This window comes from Echinops telfairi, unplaced genomic scaffold (genome assembly GCF_000313985.2).
Source record: "Echinops telfairi isolate 266 unplaced genomic scaffold, ASM31398v2 ScPeMD7_7469;HRSCAF=8507_1, whole genome shotgun sequence".
Classification (NCBI taxonomy): Eukaryota; Metazoa; Chordata; class Mammalia; order Afrosoricida; family Tenrecidae; genus Echinops; species Echinops telfairi.
Genome location: NW_022111373.1, coordinates 148,988,122 through 149,009,923, shown reverse-complemented (window position 1 = coordinate 149,009,923; position 21,802 = coordinate 148,988,122). Strand labels below are relative to the sequence as shown.

At 48.3% G+C, this 21,802-nt stretch overlaps 1 protein-coding gene across 1 annotated transcript in view; it reads right to left on the bottom strand.

The window, feature by feature from the left end:
* Window positions 1-21,802, bottom strand: part of AHRR (aryl-hydrocarbon receptor repressor) — a 96,973-nt gene that overhangs the window by 23,122 nt on the left and 52,049 nt on the right. The window contains exon 4 of the mRNA XM_013008589.1: window positions 3,334-3,423. Within this exon, the coding sequence (XP_012864043.1) occupies window positions 3,334-3,423 (90 nt within the window). The remainder of the gene's footprint in view (window positions 1-3,333; window positions 3,424-21,802) is intronic.

The window sequence follows — 21,802 nt, the reverse complement described above, 5'->3', positions numbered from 1 at the left end:
GCAGGCTTCAGAGCCCCCTGGCAATTGGCAGTGCCTACAAGTGGACACTGGGAAAAGGCTGACTCGGATGGGAATGTCCAGAATGGGAAGGATGGCCAAAGGACCAGGGAGAGGCTCAGAGCATGATCGGGATGAAGATGGATGGTGACGTACGTGGTCCTTGCCATGGGCAGACGTGATCAGGAATCAAACGTTGAGGCAGATGTAGGATGAACTACTTCTGCAGAATCACTGGCCAAGCTACAAGTTATTTCAGTTAGGGAGATGATTCAAAATGACGGCATTCACAGACGCTGGAGCAGACACTACCTCTGCGTAAGAAAGAGTGCTAACATTTTCTGAGGACACACTTGATTTGTAATGCCGCATCCGGAACGCCTGGTTCTCAGAGCTCTGCTTCTGACATTCCCCTCGGTTGCCCTCCTCTTGGTAACTTCCGTTGTCACGAAGGCAATGTGGCAGCTATCAAGGTGCCCACCGGTGCCAAACCACGGCCACAGCTCTGCTTTCTTCTTGGGTCTTGCAACAGTGTCCTTCGCCAGCTGTGGGCACTCAGGGCACGGAGCAGGAAGTGGCTCTGCCAGTGTTCTTCAGAGTCCTCTTGGTCCCTTTGTTGTTCATTCCATGTCCCCAGGCATCTAGCTGCCCCGGTGTATCCGAGTGGACCTGTTTCCCATTGGGTGGTCGATGGGTGGTTTTTCTAAAGTAAATCACCAGCCATCGCTTCTGAGCTACCTCAGGGTGGGCTCAAATCTCCGACCTTTGGGTCAGCAGCCAAGCACTTCAATCATTTCCACCCCATAGGGACTTCCGTTTTAAATCAAACAAACCAAGCCTGTTGCCTTCAAGTCCATGCCAGCTCACGCGCTACAGAGCAGAACTCTGCCCAGGGAGTTTTCTTGGTGATAGCCTTCACCGAAGTGGATTACCAAGTCTTTCTTCCACGCCACCACTTGGTAGATTCAAGCTGCCAGACTCCAGGCCTGGAGTGGAATGGACACCAAAGGCACCTACCAGGGACCCTCGGATCCCATGTTCCAGAAAAACCAAACACACTGCCTTTGAGTGGATGCCAGTGTCAACAATGACGTCCCGCTCTCATCTCCTCTGTCTACACCAGGAAGAAAGAAAACCAACTCCACGCCAGCCCGAGGCTGGCCGCCCCAGGCGGTGGTCAGAGGGCCTCCACCCTCCACCCTTTTCTTCCTCTCTGTTCTGACACCAGCCATTCTTCCCACAGATGCAACTTCTCTGCTGGCTCCCACAGCTCGTTGTCAGGGCCACGCAGAACTCACAGCCCCTCCTCGGGGCTAACGGGGGTTTGTTGAGGAAGTTACCAGCGCCTCACATGTCAGCATCACAAGACATGAAGGACACACACAGTCTTGTGTCCACAGCAGCAGCTCTGCTCAGCCATGCTGGCAGGCATGCCTGTCCTGTCTTTGGTCCCTCCCACATTGGGCCCATGTCCTTTGCCCCTGGAGCCCAGGAAGCCTGTTGCCACTGGGCCTCACTGCCTTCTAGTCTCGGTGCTCCTGGGCATGGCTCCTCTGCTGGCTCTGTGGCTTCAGGCAGGGATCTCGCCCCTGCTCCGCTGGTAGCTCTTCTTTCTCTTCCTGCCTTTGAGCAGGCTCTCTTATACCCAGGGAAAAGGCAAAACTGACCAATCGCTGAGTTAGAATGCGCTACACCTTATTTGCATGTCCCCACCCCATCATTTGGTGGGACTTACAGGCAGGTTCTCTTCTGCATCTGGCTTGAGTTTCTGAAGGCAGTTCCCTTGCCGATGGGTTGCTGCAACCATTTAAAAAATGCCCCTCCACGGAGATGGACTCCCACGCAATATTAATGATGCTACTCCAGTTTCCACATCCTGTCGGGTCACCTTATTTTTGGACCGGCCTCGTAGATGCACCTCTTGCTTAGCTAGCTGTCTTCCAGATTGCTTGGCTCAGACCAGTGAGCGCAGCCAGCATTACATCTGTTTGTTGACACACTTCATTGGTATCTCTTTTCTCACGGATGTTCTCAGAACCTCTTGGGTCTTCAGTATCATAGATTCTTGAGCACAGGCTGCTTCCTGAAAGCACTGGACTTTAACCAATTATTTCAGGGGGAATGACTGTGTATCCCTTTCGAGTCACCCCCTCCCCCGTGTTGCTCAATGAAGTGAAAACCTGGGAGCCCCAGCAGTGTAGGGGACGGCGTGTTGGGCCGCTTAGTGCAAGGCCAGCAGTTTGAAACCAAGAGCCACTCCAAGGGCAAAAGATGAAGCTCCCCGCCCTCCCCCAAGCATGACAGTCTCAGAACCCACCCACCCCTGGGGCAGTTCTACCCTGCTCTGTAGGGTCACTATGAGTCCAAAACAGCTCAATGACAGTGGATTGGCTTGTATTCTCTTTTTCAGATAATCTTTAGAGGATATTGAGGGGGAAGGGGTTATGGAAGTGTAGCTAAAGACTCTATGGGGTGCCCAGGAGATTTCTTCAGCCTAGAATTGGCTGTCTTCAGATTTGGAGATTTGGGGATTTGGCCTTAGGCAGTGTGGGCATTTGGATTTGACAAATCCTGACTGTCCCTCCCAGAGGCCAGGCAGACAGACCCTCGGGGGGGCAAAAGACAAGGCTTTCTGTTCCCATAAAGAGTTACAGCCTGTCCTACAGCTGAGCGTAGTGATGATTGCACAACTTTTTTTTTTAATACAACTGAACTCTGGAAGCACATGCTAGATCAATTATATCTCAATAAAGCATATTAAAATTTTTTTTAATTGAAAAAGTGATGGTCTAGCAACCCCCCAGGGCCGGCCCGGGGCCACTCTTGAGTGGGAATCGCCCGGTGGCAGGGAGGAAGTTCTACTTTCATCAGACAGGGACTTCCCCACAGCGGCCAGCCGCAGTCTAGGGGGCTGTGGTGGTCTGCGGGCAGCCCCCGTGAAAAGGGTGTGAAGTGTGCAGGGTGACCAATGGCCAGTCACGCTAGTGGCTCAGCGATCCCCCATCCCACCGCTTCCTGGTTGAGGTCTTCGACCTCAGGTGTCTGGCACACCTCGCAGTTCGCAGCCCCACCCATAGCCCTGCCCCCAGACAGCCTTTCCCCACTAGCTCACTTACGTGTACGTCATTCACCGCTACAATTTTAAAGATGCCTTCACAACACAAGGCCACTTGGTACAAGCGCAGCCCTGTGTATGTTAGCAACCCAACGAACGAGTAACCCCTCGGAGAGGTAAGTGAGCAAAAGAGAAACGGCGTCATTCAAAGCTTGAGCCCCGAAGCACGGCCGGATGCAGTGCGGAGGAGACCTCTGAGAAGTCCCTTCGGCCCCACTCACCTGGTGAAAGCCCAGATAGTCCACGATCGTCGCTGACGCGTAAAAGATCACTCCTTCCGCGCTCACCACCAGCGCGAAGCCGTTGAGAGACTGGAAGAAGCCAGAGCGGAGCGTGAGAGGAGCGCCCGCGCCCTGCCTGAAACCGCGCAGGGTCTCCCTTACAGCGCCCACCCTCTCCTGCTGCTGGCGGCGCCCCCCTCGTTCCGGCCCCGCGTCACCTGTGCCGGGGCACGCAGACAGGACCGTGAAATCACGGCGCAGGAGCAGAGACCTTCTCGTTGGCTCTGCAAGGCGCTGGCCAGGCACGCCCCTGTGCTCACTTGGGCCGCTTACTTTTCCAAGAGCTCTTAGCATAAGGATGCTGGTGCAAAGCCCTTATCTGCATCGACCACCCCCTGCGGCTCCTGCAGCCCCTCCAGGAGGGGCCCGCGGGGTGGGTGAGTCCCGCCTCCACCCCTGGAAGGAAGCCTGTCTGACCCTGCTGACTTCTTCAGACCCTCTTGGACAGAGAGCGGCTGCAGGCGCTGCGGGCTATGCATGCAGGGGTCCTGGCTTGCACGTCCCGCACGGATTTGATGGCAAACACACATAATCAGCGAAAAGTCAGCGGGACCCAGGCCATTTTCAGAGTGCCTCTGCACCTTGCCCACATGGGCCAGGGCATGGTCTCTGCCGGCCTGGGCATCCACCTGGCCACCTGACTGGTGTCCACAGGACAGGTGGAGTCAGAAGACACTCGAAAGTGGATCCAGGGTCCGGGGGTCGGGAGATGGAGGGGGGCAGGTGGGTGTGAGACCAGGTCGGTTGGGCTGGGTGCTCCTGCTGGGACACCATAAGCTGTCACCTCCCCTGTAGCCCACACTCCCCACCCCCACCCCCAGGGAAAGAAGGACAGCCAGCTGAGTCTCCACCCCTGAGGTGAGGAGCTGCCCCCATTGGACAGGGTGGTGTTGGGGGAGTGTCCACCCCGTGACATCTGCCAGTGGGAGTGGGCCCTGGAAGCAGAAGGGCTGAGGAGAAATCCCTCAACCCCCGCACCCCATCCCTCCATCTACGCTTCACCACGGAAAGCCACAGACTGCGGCCGTGGCTGGACACCGAGGCTGGCTGACCGCCCCCGGCACTGCGAGTGATGGAGAGGCTCTGAGGGAACGGTGCAAAACGGGAGAGCAATTGTGATGCTGTGAACTCTCTGGAGAGGCCCAGGGGGTGGGGGTGGCAAAGGGGTGTCGTGGAGGCCCAGGAGCGTGGGTGCAGCCATGTTCGCCAGAGAGAAGCTCGATTCTCAACCCACCATTCCTGGGGCCCTAGACCCAATCCTCCTGGGCTGCAGCCTGTAGGAGATGCATGAGGGACAGACTGGACTCTGGGCAATGGGACCTTGTTCCCCAGGGCAACGATAGGGGCCCAGAAACTCTGGACCCCAGAGAGCTGCAAGGAGGGAGGTTGAGGCAGAAGGGTTTGGGTAAGGTCCTGAGCACCTTGTCCCTCTCCCTCCCCCCCGGAAGTACAAGACTCTGGCAAGGAGACAGTTCCCTTTCCCACCACCAGGTGGTGTCCACGCAGACTCATAGCAACCCTATGGGGCGGAGTAGAATTGCACTGGCCCCCCCACCCCCACCTCCCCGGGTTTCCAAGAGGACACCTTCGGTGAGCAAACAGCAACATATTTCTCCGCAGAGAGGCTGGTGGTTTCGAATTGCTGACTTTGCTGTTATCAGCCCAAGTGGAATTAAATAGATTGCTGAATTACGGAGAAATAAGAAACATCTTTGGAACATCGTGGCTTGATAATACATCTCAGTCACATAATGACTTTTACTATGCACAAATTTCAACATGTATAAAAGTATATTGAAAAACAGTGGCGTCACTATATTGAAACCCTGTGTGCCCATCAGCCAGCCTCAGCAATGGCCAGCTCCTGTCTAATTTTGTCTCATCTCTAGTCCCCGGCCACCGACCAAATTGTTTTGAAGCAAATCCCAGGCTCCAAACCCAGAAATGTTTCCATTCGTAAATTAACTACCATGAAGTTTGTGGTCATCAGCAGTAAAGCGTAATTACTCATTTCCCCGAAGCTTAACCACGTTAGACAATCTTAGAGAGTCTAGTACAATAAATTATGTGACCATTGTTTTAATGATCATTTCATTGATTACTAATGATTGAAAAGACATTCCACACCTTCGCAAATAATTCAGATTCTGTGAAACAATGCTGTGGCACATCATTTGTCAGATTTTCTAATATGGGTTTAAAATATCAGTGTCTAAGTCTTTAAAATGTAGGCACTGGAGACTTTGACACACGGAGAATAACAGCAGTCATGTAGACACACATCTCCCACACATTCTAACCCTGTGGGAAGCCAATCATCAGAGTTAGGGAAACTAGGCACACCAAGGTCCTTGGCATAGCTCAAACACAGAAAAATGCAGTGAGCTCGAAATTATGTGCAAACCAAAAGAATCAACATCAAATCCCAGTGGCTTAAGATAGTTGCAACACAAAAGGAAAAAAGTGCATAGTTGTTCTGCAAGAAAATAGAGAAATAAGAGCTGGTTTAGTCCAATGTTAGCAGGAGAGAGTAAAAAATAAATAAGAATCAGAAAGGAAAAATCTGAAAATTTCTTAAAAAGGTTAAATTACGGAGAACATCAACAAAGTCAAATGTTGGCTCACTGGAAAAGTTTCAAAGCCCCTAGGAAGGCTGATAGGGGCAAACACGAGTTACTGGAGCCAAGAATCTAAAAGGTACACCATTGCAGATCCGGCGGCTAGGAGCAGGGCCATAGAAGAAGAATGATATTTAGAGATTAAACCATTTAAAAGCAATAAGCAAATTCTTTGAAAAAAGCACAAATTAACAAGTGATAAAATAACTACAACATCTAAAGAACCTATTACCTATTAAACAAATTTAATCTGTAATCAAAACTTTTCCACAAAGAAAACTCCAGGCTCGGATCAAAAACTACAAAACACGTAGGAATACATCTACTGAAAAGTATATATTAAAAATGAAATTACTGAGAGAAAATCTAAGTAGATAATATGCATGTATTGAAAGTTTCAACATAGTTAAAATATCCAATCTCCCTAAGTTTATTTATCGAGGCAAGGCCATCCAATCGTAAACCCAGTAGGATTGTTTTGTGTTTGCTTATTTGTTAGTTGTAGAGTCTGAGAAAATGATTCTAAAATGTATATCTATGAAATGACTAGGAGAACCTAAGTAATCTTGTTAGAGATGAAAAAAATGATAGGACTTACAATGATTCATGACTTACTATAAAGCTATGACAATTAATACAATGTGGCATTCATGTAAGGACAGACAAACTGATTTTCAACCCAGGTACTAAGTCAATCCAATGGGAGATTCTTTTAAACAAATGCTGTGCTAGGACAACTGATTACTTTATATGGAAAAAATAAACCTTGATCCTAGCACATTACAAACACAAAAATTAATTCAAAATACACAATAAACATATATATATATATAAAACTCAGAACTACAAAACTCATAGAAGAAAATATCTTTATGAATTTGGGGTAGGTAAATCTGCATGGCACATAGAGACTCTGATCATGAGTGGAAATGACTTCATTGAACCACTCACTGCCACCAAGTCTGAGCCCCTTCCAACTACAATTGACCCGCAGGACAGGGTAGAACTGCCCCCATGGGTGTCCAAGACAGTCACTCTTCATGAGAGTAGAATGCTTCCTCTTTCTCCCACAGAGCAGCTGGTGGTTTCAAACTGCTAACCATGCAGTGAGCAGCCCAACAGGTAACCAGGAAACCACCAGGGCTTTATTGAAAAACACTGTTGAAAAACGAAGGGACAAGACACAGGTGAAAGAAAAGTAAAATTCACAGACAGTGACAAAGGACTGGTGACAAGCATATGAAAAAGAAACTCTACAAATCCATTTTTTTAAACAAGGAGGCCACAGTTGAACAGATACTTTGCAGAAGGAGACAGAGACTGTACACAGGAAAATGTGCTCGGCATCAATGGCCACCAGGAAACGTACACCAAACCATATTACAACACTCTCTCTGACAATATAACAATATCATGATATCACATGCCAGTAAAATTTTACAGTTAAATTTTATAAGGATTGCTGCAGTACATTGACAGAGAACTGCCAGAGGTTCGGGCTGGATTCAAATGAGGACACATGGCTAGGGATATTGTTGCTGATGTCAGATGGATCTTGGCTCAAACCAGAGAATACTGGCAAGATGTTTACTTGTGTTTCATTGACTATACCTAGGCATTTGACTGTGTGGACCATAATAAGCTATGGATAACCTTGAGAAGAATGGGAATTCCGGAACACTTCATTGTCCTGTACATGGATCAAGAGGCAGTTGTGGGAAGAGAACAAGGGAATACTGCATGGTTTAAAATCAGGAAAGGTGTGTGACAGGGTTGAATTCTCTCACCATATTTGTTCAATCTGTCTGCTGAGCAAATCGTCAGACGCTGGATTAGATGAAGGAGAGTGTAGCATCAGGACTGGAGGAAGGCTCATGAACAACCTGCGACATGCAGATGACACTTTGCTTGCTAAAAGCGCGGAGGACTTGAAGCACTTGCTGACGAGGCTCAAGGACTGCCGCCTCCACTATGGATGACAACCCAGTGCAGAGAAAGCCAGAGCCCTCACGGCCGGGCCAACAGGTGACGTCAAGGAACACGGAGAACAGGCTGACGGTGTCGAGCATTTTGTCTTACTTGGATTCACAATCAATGCTCATGGAAGCAAGTCAAGAGATCCAAAGATGTGCTGTATTGGGTAAGTCTACGCACAAGGCCTCTTTAGAGCACTGAAGAGCAAGGATGTTACTTTGAGGACTAAAGTGAGCCTGACCCAAGCCATGGTATTTTCAGTTGCTTCATAGGCATGTGAAAGTTAGACATTGAATAAGGAAGATTGCCGTGACCCTTTAAATACAGTTCCTCATGTTGTGGCGACCCCCCAACCATAAAATTATTTTCATTGCTATTGTAATTTTGCTACTGCTATGAATTGGGTGAACCCTGTAAAAGGGTTGTTCGACCCCCACAGATTGAGAACCGCTTCTTAGAAGAACAAAAGCACTTGAATTGTTGTGCTGAAGAATATCGAAAGTATTATGGGCTGCCAAAAGGACAAACCTCTCTGTCTCAGAAGTACGGGTGGTGAGACCTCATCTTATATGCTTTGGACACGTTGCCAGCAGAGACCAGTCCCTGGCGCAGGACATCTGTTGGGTGGAGTAGAGGGGTGGCAAAGGAGAGGCAGGGCCTTAAGGAGATGGATTGACACCGTGGCTGTGGCAATGGGCTCAAGAGGAAGGCACAGGACCAGGCAGTGTTTCGTGGGTCGTGCATAAGGTCTCTATGGGTCCGAATGGATTCGAGGGCGCCCAACCACAGGCCAGTCTCTCACACACGCTCGAATGACTACAATGAAAAAGACTGGCGACTGAAAACTGGAACTCTGTGCATTATGGGTTGGAGTGTAACATGTGGCAACCCTTTAGGAAAACTGTTCTGCAATTTCTTATAAAGGTAGTAAATATACCCGCATCCATGGACTAGCGATTCCTCTACTGGTGTATCCTGAGCAAATCTGGAATGCTCACAAAAAGACGAACAGAAATGTTCACAATAGCTTTCTTCCTAACATCTGGAAGAGAGCAAGTGGATCAACAAATGACAGTCTCTAATGGAACACGACTCCGCATAAAAGGAACAGACTACTGATCGCACAAAATCTTGACAGATCTCAAGAGCATTACACCGAGTCACAGAAACTAGACGCAAAAGTCTGTACTGTATGAATCTATTTACATGAGCTCCAAGAACAGACTAAGTTCACCTATGTATTAGAGCTCAAAATCTGAGCACCTCCTTTGTAGAAGACTAGAATGTTCAGAGAACCACGGAGCGCTGTAAAAGCCAACAACCCTTTCTGGGAAACACAGGCAGATGCCTCTCAGGAGCACGGCAGGTGAGGCTTCATCTCACGTACCTTGGACATGTTGTCAGGAGAGCCCTGAAGAAGGCATCGTGCTCGGTCCCGTGGTGGGACAACAAATAAGAGGAAGACCTTTGATGAGATGGGCTGATGTCATGGCTACATGGATGGGCTCAACAACAAGAATAACTGAGGCTGGCGTGGGCTTGGGCATATTCTGTTCGACACAGGGTCGTCATGAGTCCGAACTGACTCGATGGCACCCATCAACAACAACAACAACATGAATAACAACGAAACCCAAAGTTCATTTGCCGAGTCTCCATGTGGATTAAAACCCAAACAGAAGCAAACTCGCTGCCGCCATGTCAATGCCGACTCACAGTGACTCGACAGGACAGAGTAGAACTGCCCCGTGAGTTTCTGAGACACTAACTCTTTGTGGGAGTAGAAAGCCCGGTCTTTCTCCTGCAGAGTGGGTGGCAGTTTTGAACTGCAGACCTTGCAGTTAACAGCCCCACTCATAGCCACGACATGCACCGTGTGCATTAAGCCTCCATTAAATTCCTTCTGACCATTAACCAGGGCCATATGAACAGTATTGCCTACAGGCAGAGTGTATTAGAAAGGGGATCGCCTCCACTCCCTAACCAGCCCAGGGAGCAGCAGTCTCCTTTAGGGGCTTGCCTGGGAGGGCATCCCTCATGGAGATGCTCTACTGGGCTCTCACACTCATGAGTCATGCCCTGACTGCAGTTGCTCTGGACCAATTTTGCAAGCTCTTCTGTAGAACATAAGGTAGATGGCCCAATTATGGTTCCGTTCATGCCTCTGTGGTCTCTGTATTGATCTGCCATTAATCACGTTCTGTGACAGTCTCTTATGCCTTCCCTTGTCCTTTCTAAGTCTCTGAATCTCAGCAGACTCTTGGATGCCATTATGACCTTGGGCTAATGGTTTCCCTCATCTGGATGGCATGTCATAAAGATTCTCCTAAAATTATATTTGAGATTTGGGGTCTCCTGGGTATACCCTAAAACATCCACGATGATGTGTGTTCTAACCACTGACTGAATAATATTTCCAGTAAGAGGAAGAAACAAGGCCAGGAGGCACACTGTCATTAACAGATGAGGGCAGCAGGTCAGGTGCCATCACAGTATGACAGAGCAAACCAGGTGCCGCTCATCATCCTCACAGCCACTTCCATGTCTGAGCCCCAGGTGGCAGCTACCGTGTGAGTCTACGGCCTTGAGAGTCTTCCTTTTCTCCAGTGACCCTCTACCAAGCAGGATGTCTTTCTCCAAGGATCGGTCCTCCCTGATAGCACATCATTCCTGAGGAGAGGCCTGGCTTTACTTCCTCGAAGACTGATCCATTCCTTTTTTCTGGCTGCCATTGTTAGCTACTGTCCAGGAGCTTCCAACTCACAGCGACCCGGTGCACAGCAGAATGAAACACGAGGGTCCAGCCCTGCGCCACCCTCACAACGGTTCCTGTGCTTGAGCCCATTGCTGCAGCCACGGTGCTACCCCGTCTCACTGAGGGCTGTCTTCTGTTTCGCTCCCCCTCCACTTGACCAACCACCATGTCCTTTCCCAAGGACTGGTCTCTCCTGATGACATGTCCGAAGATGAGGGACGGAGTCTCGCCGTGCTTGCCTGGAGGGAGCAACCTGGATGTACTTCTTCTTTCAAGAAAGACGTGTTTGGTTGGTTTGGGCAACTATGGCACGTTCAACATTCTTCAAATGCACTAGACGCAATTCTTCTGGCCGCCCATGTTAGAGTTAACATTATTCCCCAACAAAGGCATCGAGTCCTCTTTAGCCTTCCTTACTCACTGCCCCGTTTTCACATGCGTACGAGGCAATGGAACAAACACAGTTTGAGTGAGATGTACCTTTGTCTTTTAGGGGAAAATCTTTTCTTCTTTTTTTAAAAAAAACAAACACTTTAAAGACATTTTTGCAGCAAATTTTCCCAATGCAAAAAATCATTTGAATTCTTCACTGATGCTTCCATGGCCAACGATTGTAGAACCAAATAAAATGAAATCCTTGATAATTTCAATATTTTCTCCATTGATCACATCGGTGCTTATTAGTCCCGGTACACAGATTTTTGTTTTCTTCATATTGAGGCGTAATCCACACTGAAGGTTGTGGCCTTTGATCTTTATCCGTATGCACGCGCCAAGTCCCCTTCACTCTCAATAAGCGAGGGTGTGTCATTTACACACTGCGGGTCGTGAAAGACCCTTCCTCCAACCCCAATGCTAAGTTCTTCCTCAAACAGCCCAACTGCTGGGTAATTTGTCCAGCAGTCGCATTGAAGGACTGCAGTGAGTGCATCACAACCCCGACACATACCTTTTTAAGCCGCACACTGCCCCCTTGTTCTGTCTACATGCCTGCCTTTGGGTTGATGTACAGCTTCTGCATGAGCTCAATGAATTCTTCTGGAATTTCCATTCTTCACAATGTTATCTGAATTTATTATGATCCATGCAGTCAGATGCCTTTATTTCATCAAACTCACAAGCTAATGTCTTTCTGGTATTCTCAGCTTTCAGCCAAAATCCATTTATTGTCAGTAATGATATCACTCCTTCCATATTCTCTTCTGAATCTGGTTTAAATTTATGGTAGTTTTCTGTCTATGTCCTGCTTCATCCATTTTTAAATGATTTTCAGCAACTTTTTCATTCCATGTGATATTGATGATGCTATTGGGTAATTGCCTCACTCTGTTAAATCACTGGAATGGACACAAATACAGATACTATTTTTTTCTAGCTGGTTGACCGACTAGTTGTTTTCCAAATTTCTTGGTGTCGATGAGTGTCAGCAATACATCTATTTCCTGGGCATCTCAGTTGGTATTTCACCAATTCCTGGAGCCCTGCTGGTGCCAATGCCTTCTGGGGAGCTTGGATTTCCTCCCTCGGTACCATTGGTTCTTGATCTTACGCTACCTTGGTTGAATACTGACAGATTGTCTTTGGCAGAGCAGCAGTTGCATATAACCCTTATACACATGTTTTCTGAGTTTAATCACTGAGTCTTCCTTCCAGCATCTTTTGATGCTGCCTTTGTTGTCCACCCCACCCCCACCGCCCCCTGTAGAATTCTTAAATCTTGCAACCCGAGGCTTAGATTTTTTTTCTTAAGTTCTTTCAGCTTATAAATACCAAGTGTGTTCTTCTCTTTGGGCTTTCTGACTCTAACAATTCATTCTAGTAGTTCGTCTTCTTGATCTGCCCTTTGACATCGTCAGGTCAGCTCTTGGACTTCATTTCTTGTTTGATGTCGCGACTCAAGAGGAAATTCCTGAGTCTGTCCTGACACGCATTTTGGGTGTGCTCTTTATTTCTTGTTTGGTGGTAACCTTTCGCTTTCCTCATACATGGTGTCTCTTTGAGGCCCTCCCACAGCTTGTCTGGCCTGTGGCCAGTCATGTTCAGTGTGTCAAATGTATTCTTCTAATGGTCTCTAGATTCAGGTGGAATATACTCAAGGTCTTACTTTGGTTCTTGTGGACTTGTTGTAATTTTCTTCAGCGTCAACGTGACCCTGCCTACGAGCGATTGATGGTGTGCTGCATGTGGCCTTGGTCTTGTTCAGACCGATCATACTGAGCTTCTCCATCATCTCTTTCCCCATCTGCAGCTGACTGGATTCCTGTGGAGTCCACTTGGCAAGATCTACATGCCTATTCCTTGTGTGTGTTGGCTAAAAAGGGTACTTCTGATGCCTAAGTTATCGGTCTTGCAGAATTATGTCATGTGACCTCTAGTATCCTTTTGTTTCTTCCTCACCAACGCCTGTTTTCCAAGTACTGATCCTTTGTCTTTGCTTCCTGTTTTCACGCTCCAAACACACATAACTGTGGATGCGTCTTGATTGCCTGTTTCATTAATTTCTGACTTCAGACACTGGTTAAAAATCCTGTCTTCATCTTTGGCACCAGCGGTTGGTGCACTAATTTGAATAATCGGTGTATTAACTGGTCTGCCTTGGGGGTGTATGGGTCTTACCCTATTCCTGGCAGCACTGTACTTGAGGAGAAATCGTGAATTGTTCTTTTTCACTAAGACTGTGATGTTGCTCCTTTTCAATGGTCATTTCTGGGCCAGTGAGCCATCTGATTGTCCATTTCAAATTGGCCAATACCAATCTATGTTAGCTCACTAATGCCTAGAATATTCCTAAGCATTCCACTTTATTATGCATGCCTTCTAACTTCCCTCAATTCAAACTTTGCATATTCCAAGTTTCAATTATTAATGGTAAGATGCTCAAACTGGGGAAAGAGCATTTGAGAGGCTAGACATTTATAGGCCTTTGGGATTATCTGCTCCACTGGAGAGAAAGTCTTTATGCTTCTACTGGGCAAAAACCTTCATGTTCATGTCTAACATGACTGAGTGTGAGACCTTCAATCAGTATGCAACAGTGAGTCACACTAATAAATTTCTCTAGAGAACCCTTGGGTGGTTGTATCCTGGGATGACTTTGAAAAGGGGACATCAAATTTCTGCCCTTGTTTTAGACGATTTTGGATAATTTTTCTGGCACAGAGGCATAATCATTAACGGTAACTTTGTGATGAATTTCAACTTTGTACTGAGTTCTCTGAGCAGGAAATCCAAAGCTACAGAGAGCCTTCACTCTACATGGGTGAGGCTATTCCAGAGCCACTGGGATGGGTGATGACACATTGACTTGGTTCTTTTCGGCATCACAACGACTTGGTCCAGGAGCCCCTCATGGGTCTGTCCGTTTGTTGTATGGTGGTAGCCTCTGTGTCGCTGTGATGCCGAAAGCTCTTCCACGGGGGTTTCGTATGCCAGCAGGGCCACCCCCAGTGAGCAGGCTTCCAGGGAGCCTCCCAGCTCAGAACAGACAACTAAGACCCGGCTCCCCACTTCAGAGGAAGTAGCCACTGAAAACCTTATGCGCAGCATGGAGACATTGTCAGACGCTGACGGCCTACGGAATGGCAGCAGCACCTTGTCCGACAGTGCCTGGGCCCTCAGATCAGAAGGCACTTGGATTTGATTGAGGAGGAGCTGTGTCCTCAGAGTGGAGTCGACCGGGGTGATGTGAATGGAGTAAATTCTGTGGGAGTGGAAGCTTCGGGCTCTTCATTGGCTGATGGGGCATGACCCAGGTAAGGAGAAAGCGGCAAGAACCTGCTACTGATTAGAAATTGGAATGTGTGAAGTATGAATCTAGGAAAATTGGAAGTGGTCAGAAATGAAATAGAATGCATAAAGCTCGGCAATTTAGGCATGAGTGAGCTGAAATGGGCTTGTATTTGTCATTCTGAATCAGAAAGCGATGTGATTTGTGATGCCGGGAACAACACCATGGAGAGGAATGGTGTGGCATGCGTTGTCAAAAAGGACACTGCAAATCCATCATGAAGGACAACACTGTCTGTGGTAGGATTCTATCTATCTGCCTTCAAGGAAATCCAGTCAGTACAACTATCATTCAAATTTGTTCACCAACCACAAAAGCTACTGGTGAGGAAATTGAAGAATTCTACCAATGTCACCAACCTGAAATTGATCAAGCAGGCAATCAAGATGTATTGATGATTATTGGCGATTGGAATGCAAAAAAATCTGGAAACAAAGAGGAACAGTAGTGAGAAAATATGGCTTTGGGGAGAGAAACGAAGCTAAAGATTGCATGATATAGTTTTGCAAGACCAATGACTCGTTCATAGCAAATAAACGTTTTTCAACAACACAAAAGGCCACTATGTACATGGACTTCTCCAGATGGAACACGTAAAAATCAAATGGACCACTTCTGTGGGAAGAAATGACGGAGAAGCTCAACGTCAGCAGCTAAAAGCCAGGCAGCAGCTGGCTGTGGAACAGACCACCGTCAGCTGTTGTTACGAACTTACAAGTCCACCGCCGCCAAAATACGACCCTGAGTCAATCCCACCAGAATTCCAAGACCACCTCCAGGGCAGATTTGAGATAGTGACCCTATGACAGAAGACCTGATGAACTGTGGGTGGACATCAGGAACATCGCTCATGAAGAAAGGAAGAGGTCATTAAAAAGACAGGAAAGAAAATATTAAAGATGTCAGAAGAGGCTCTGAAACTTGCTCTTAACTGTAGAGTGGCTAAGGCAAAAGGAAGAAAGGATGAAGTCAGAGAGCTGAATAGGAACTTTCAAAGGGAAGCTCTAGAAGACAAAGTAAAATATCATCATGAAGAAAGCAGTGTATCCTTTACAAAAGATTGTGACTGATCGCGACCCTATATAGGGTTTTCCAGATGGAAAATCTTTAAAGGAGCAGGCAGACTCGTCTTTCTCCTGTGGAGCGAATGATAGGTTTTAACTGCTGGCTTTGTGTCAACGCTTAACCCACAGCCCCACCAGGGCTCCTTTTCAGGACTCCTCACTCACGGCCATCGAGTTGACTCAGAGACGCTACAGGACAGGACAGAACGGCTCCTGTGCGTTCCTGAGACTGTGGCTCTGCTGGAGTAGAAACCCTGTCACTCTCCTGAGCAGCAGCTGGTGGGTCACCACGAAGGCACCACGGGTCCTTTCATGAGTAGTGAAGGAAAAATCCAGTGGATGAGGGTGTTTCCAAAAGTCTGTGGAAAATGGAACGAAACCCTAATCTGAGAGCAATAGTTCTTATGACACAGCCATCCTAGATGCCCACCCTCACACAAAGATCCTGAAGATAGGCGTGCTACAGCACAGGGTGGCGAAGAAATCCGAGCGTGCCCTGCCATCAGAAAGAACAGCATCTGGGGTCATAAAGGCTTGGCTTCAAACAAGCAGCCATCTAAGTGAGGCATCAGCTAAGTCCACATGGAAGAAACACACCAGCCTGCGTGATCCAAGACTTGTAAATAATAAAATCCAAAACAGAAGGCAGGAATGGTATCAGAGATTAAATTTTAAGCGCCTGGTTTACAGAAGGTGGTGGATGACAGTGGGAGACCAGAATCCACTTACAGGCCTCCATGTACCTGTCCGGATGTCTTCCTGTGAGCTACTTAGGAGTTTGGTGCTGTTGCTATTAATAGTCATGGCAGCGGTTCCAATTCATAGTGATCCTACTGACAACGGAACAACAGTCAAGCCCTGCCCAGTCCTGCTCCACTCTCACACGCGTTACTCTGTGGGAGCCCCCTGTCGAAGCCATTGGACCAAAACATCCCTGTGCTGAATGTTTTATGAGGAGTGGGTGAAAAACCAATTGAGTTGGCCTGGATTTCTTCTGGGTGGGCTCCTCAAAAGTTTGTAAATATTCTTCATCTTCCTCAAGAGACCTTACTCTCTGAGATGCAGAAATGTCTTGGGGATGGGAGGGGAGACAATGAAACAATTGGAATTTGCTTATTTATTTACAGCATTGAACAAAAGACCCAATTTGTCTTTTGTAATGGCTCTCCACACAGGAAGTAGCTCTCTTCTCCCCCTCAAAGGCTGGAGCAGTCAGCAAGACAGGAAACAGATTCCAAGGGAAGGGTGTGAGAGCCCTCCATCCTTGGAATAGCAAGTCACGAGTGGGCCCATTTGTAGAAGCATCCCCCACCGGCTTCTGGGCCATTGTGCAAATCTTGTAATATAAGATCTTCTCATCCCGTTTCAGCTGGCTTGGAGACACCGTTCTTGTAAGAATTTTCTAACAAGCTTAAGGGGCTCCAGGGGCAGTGTCTGGCAAGCCTTCGGCTGCTAACTGCAAGGTTAGTGGTTTGAATCCACCAGTCATTCCTGAGGAGAAAGGACGCGTTCTGCTTCCATAGGGATTAACAGACTTGGCTTTACATACTCAATGGGGCAGTTCGACTCGATGGCAATGAGCTTGATTTTCTTTTATTTTTTTGGTTTTGCTTTAGTTAAGGAGCCCTGGTGATGCTATGGATTAATCATGGGCTGCTAACGGCAAGGTAAGCAGTTCAAATCCTGCGACCATTCTGTGGGAGAGAGATGAGGCTGCTGTCCTGGTAAAGATTGGTCATTGATGGATGCCCCCCAGTCGGTTCTAATTCACAGGGACCCTGCGCACAAACACTGCCCAGTCCTGTGCCAGCTTCTTAATTGTCGTGTTTGAGGCCATTGTTGCAGCCACTGTGCTCATCCATCACATCAAAGGTCTCCCTCTTCTTCGCTGCCCCTCCAATTTACCACGCAGATGGCCTTTCCCAGGGACTGATCTCTCCTGACAACATGTCCAAAGTATGTGAGACAGAGTCTCGCCATTCTTGCTTCTAATGAGTTTTCGGGGTGTTATTCTTCCCAGACAGATCTGTTTGTTCTATGGCAGTTTACTTGCACCGTCCTTCACCAGCACCAGCACCCAAATGCATTGGTCTTTCTCCAATCGTCCTCACTTAGTGTCCAACCGCCTGATGTCCACAGGCCCTACGAGGCCATGAGAAGACCGAGGGCTGAATCAGGGGCCTCAGAGTGAATCTTTGTGTTTTCTAGTTCTCAAGGAGGATCCTTGCTCTTCACTAGTCTAAAAAGGTCTTGTGCAGCAGGTTTACCTACTGCCAGGCATCAGTTGATTTCTGCTTGCATGAGAATTGATTGTGGCTCCCAGTAAGACAACATCCTTCCATTTTCCCCTCCGTTTATCATGATGTTTCCACTGGTCTAGTTGTGAGGATTTGGGTTTTCTTTCCGTGAGTTGTAATCCATAGTGAAGGCTACCACCCTTGAAGTTCATCAGCAAGTGCTTCAAGGTCTCCTCCCTTTCAGCAAGGAAAGTTGGGTCATCTGCCTATCGCAGGTTGTTAATGAGTCTTCTTCCAATCCTGATGCCACACTCTTCTTTATATCAGCCAGCTTCTCTGATGATCTGCCCAGCAGACTGAATAACCACGGTGAGAGGATACAACCCTGACGCACACCTTTCCTGATTTTAAACCACACAGTATTCCCTTGTTCCATTCACACAACTGCCTCTTGATCCATGTTCAGGTTCTACATGAGCACAGTGAAGTGTTCTCTAATCCCCATTCTTCTCAACTCTGCCCATCGTTGGTTATGAAGCTTTGGCATAATTCATCAAACACAAGGAAGCTTTTTTCCTGGTCTTCCCTGCTTTGAATCAAGGTTCATCTGGCATCAGCAATCATATCCCTTGTTCATGTCCTGTGCTGAATTGGGCTTGAATTTCTGGCAGCTTCCTGCAGATATACTGCTACAACCATTGTTGAATGATCTTCAGCAAAATTTTACTTGCCTGTAATATTACTGATAATGTTTAACATGTTCTGCATTTGGGGGGGCCGCTTTTCGTAGGAATGAGTACAAAAATGGACCTCTTCCTGTCAGTCGTCTTCCGAATTTCTTGGCACAGATTCTTCTTCCTATCAGCCAGCTTCTCTGATGATTTGCCAGCAGATCGAATAAGCATGGTGAGAGGATACAACCCTGCCTGGAGCGAGCGCTTCCAGTGCTTCAGCAGCGCGGCGAAACATTTCCATTGGCGTGCTGTCAATTTCCGGAGCCTTGTTTGGGGCTGATGCCTTCAGTACAGCTTGCACTTCCGTTAGCATCATCAGCCACGTGCTTCCTCTTGATTGTGGACCGGTTCTTTTTGGAACAATGATTCTGTGTAGTCCTTCTGTCTTCTTTTGATGCTTCCTGTATCATGTATTGTTTTGCCCATTAAAACAAACAAACAAACAAACAAACACTCACTGCCACCGGGCCAATTCTGACTCACAGCAACCCTACAGGACAAGGTAGAGCTGCCCCTGACGGTTACAACCAGAGGCTTGAATTTTCCCTTCATTCTTTCACCATGATATATGCTGAGCGGGTTCCCCTTTTGTGTTTATCTAACTCCGGGTCTTTGCACATTTCATACTAATATTTGACTTTGTTTTACTGGGCTGCCCTTTGAAATGTCTGTTCCGCTCTTTGACTTCATCCTTCCTTCCATTTGCTTTAGCTACTCTGTGATTAAGAGCAAGTTTCAGGGTTTCTTCTGACATCCACTTGGATCTCTTCTTTCTTTCGTGTCTTTTGAATGATATTTTGCTTTCTTCATGAATGATGTTCACTCCCATAGCTCATCGGGTCTTCTGTCATTAGTGTTCAATGCGACAGATCTATTCTGGGGTTCTTGAAATTCAGATGGGATAGACTTGAGGTCATAGTTTGGCTCCCATGGACTTATTTTAAGTTCCTCAATTTCCACGTGAAATAGCAGTTAAATGACAGTCTCAGGGATGCTGTGCAGTTGGATTTGACTTTTCTGCTTCAGCAGGGTAAAGAATTTGGGGGCCTCTGAGCCTGAGTTCTGTGTTCTACACTATAGACCCCACCAAGCCAGGACATTTCAAAAAGAAGGTCTTAGGACAGAATGAAAATTCAGTCCCACCACACTTTGCGGGTCCGTGCGGGCAGCCCCTGTGTGGGCAGATGCAGATGTAGGAGCACACAGTATGGATGGGGGCCTCCAGGTGCACTTTCTGCTGGAAGTCATTTTTGAAGAGAAAGATGCTCCTGGGCTCCTGGTACATATCATTGAGGCTTCCCCAAGACCCCTTCCCAAACCCTGGCATCCTTGACTAAACTGATTGATGAAGTAGCGAATGTTCCAGAGTCTCCCCTGTCCAGACGCTGCTCTGAGGTGTTTTATGGGACAAAACTCACTTCCCTCACTTCCAGGGAGCCCATGCTGACTCGTAGGGACCCTCTAGGATAGGGTGGAACTGTCCCTGCGGGTTTCCGGGACGGTGACTCTTTTACGGGAGAAGAAAGCCTTGGATACCCCAAATCTCAAATATAATTTAAGGAGACTGTTGAATAGGTCTTCAACGGGAGGACAAGGCAGAGATGAATAAACATCATCTGGAGTGGGGCCCCATTAGCAGGAGGTCACAATGGTACCCAAGGTTTTCGGATTTCTGAGATGCAGAGATTTGAAGAGGCCATGGGGGGCAGAGGAAACTGTTACAAGAGCATGAGTGCCAAGCACCAGAGTTTCAGGGGAGCTACAGAAGTGAGACGGGAACCTGCATCGGGGCACGGGCATTCTGGTAGAAGAGCTTACAAGCCTGGACCAAGGCCGTCAGGGCAGGACATGTAGGCATGACTCATGACCGTGGGAGCCCGAGTACACTGATCACCCTCCAGGACACACCCAGGCATGCCCTTGAGGTCCAATGCCCTCCCTGGGCCGGCTGAATGGGGAGTAGAGGTAAGCAGTCCACCTCCCGATGCACTCTGCCTGGGGACAAGGGCACTCTCATCCAGAGTTCACAGTCAGAAGGGATTCACTGGAGGCTTAATCCATGTGGAGACTCTGCAAATGGGTGTGGGGCTTTCCCTGTCAAGCACAGCCTTCTGCAGACACAGTGCTCAGAATTTAAGCTCTGGTACAGAGGGAGGTGGTGAGGTCTTGGGTTGGCACCAGGGAGGGGCAGTTTGGGCTCTGGGACCCGGAAAAGGAGAACTCTCGTGCCGAAGAGCAGTCAGAGGGGCAGGGGAATGGGCAGTCTGTCCACACCCAGTGCGGCAGGAGGATTAGACAGTGAAGGCAGCCCAGTGCATAGTGCTATTCTCAGGGACCAAAGGGGTACCCCAGACTGGGGGAGAATGGGGGGCTTGTTCATGCCCCTGCAGGCTGGCCCAGGCTGGCAGCCCTTCAGCCTTCAGTCTCCTGGTCACCCTCAGGCCTCTGAAGCCACTCCCTGGGTGCGGGCAGAGGCAGAGGGCAGAGCCCTTTGGAAGATCAGGCACTGCCATGCCAGCTCAGAGACCCTGCAGCAGGGTCAGAGGAGTGAACACCTCCAAGTGGGGCTGGGGTGGGGAGTGCCTGCCCCCTGCTGGGGGGGAGGTCAATGGGGCTACCAGCAGGGCAGCAGCAGAGGATGTTGATGGGGTTGCCCAGGCCATGTGAGCCTGCTGCCCCCCAGCCCCCCCAGCCCTTCCCAGCGGCAGCGGTGGTAGTGCATTGAGGAGGGGGAAACGAAGGGAGATAGGGTTGCCCTCGCTGAGCTCCGCAGCACCCCCCCAGCTCTCCCCATGGTTGGGCTGTGGCAAAGGGGAGGAGCACGCCTAATAATAATAGTTCAAAGACTCAAGGCATTTTCAAGGCTTGAGTATATAAAATGCCTTCCTAAAAAAAGATTTTATGAGATCAGTCATAACCCAAAACCTTCATTTTCACTCACAAGGCAGAAAGTTAAGAAATAAATAAATAAAAATAACAACAAACAAGAAGACCCCTAGGAAGCCCTGGGCCTGCCATCTGGATTCAATATCAGGCCGCGCTGGCCCAGGACGGTTGGGACTCTCAGGCCAGGGCAGCCTGGGCGCGTGGTGGCGGGGTCTGCACCCCCTCCGTCCCTTCCCCATTGCAAAGAACCGCTGGTGCTCGAAGAACAGACAGGCCTGGTTCATGGAAAATGAGGTCACCCTTCCAAGTGGAAAAAGGGGGTTGGCCCCAAGCTAAAGGCTACGCTTAAAAAAA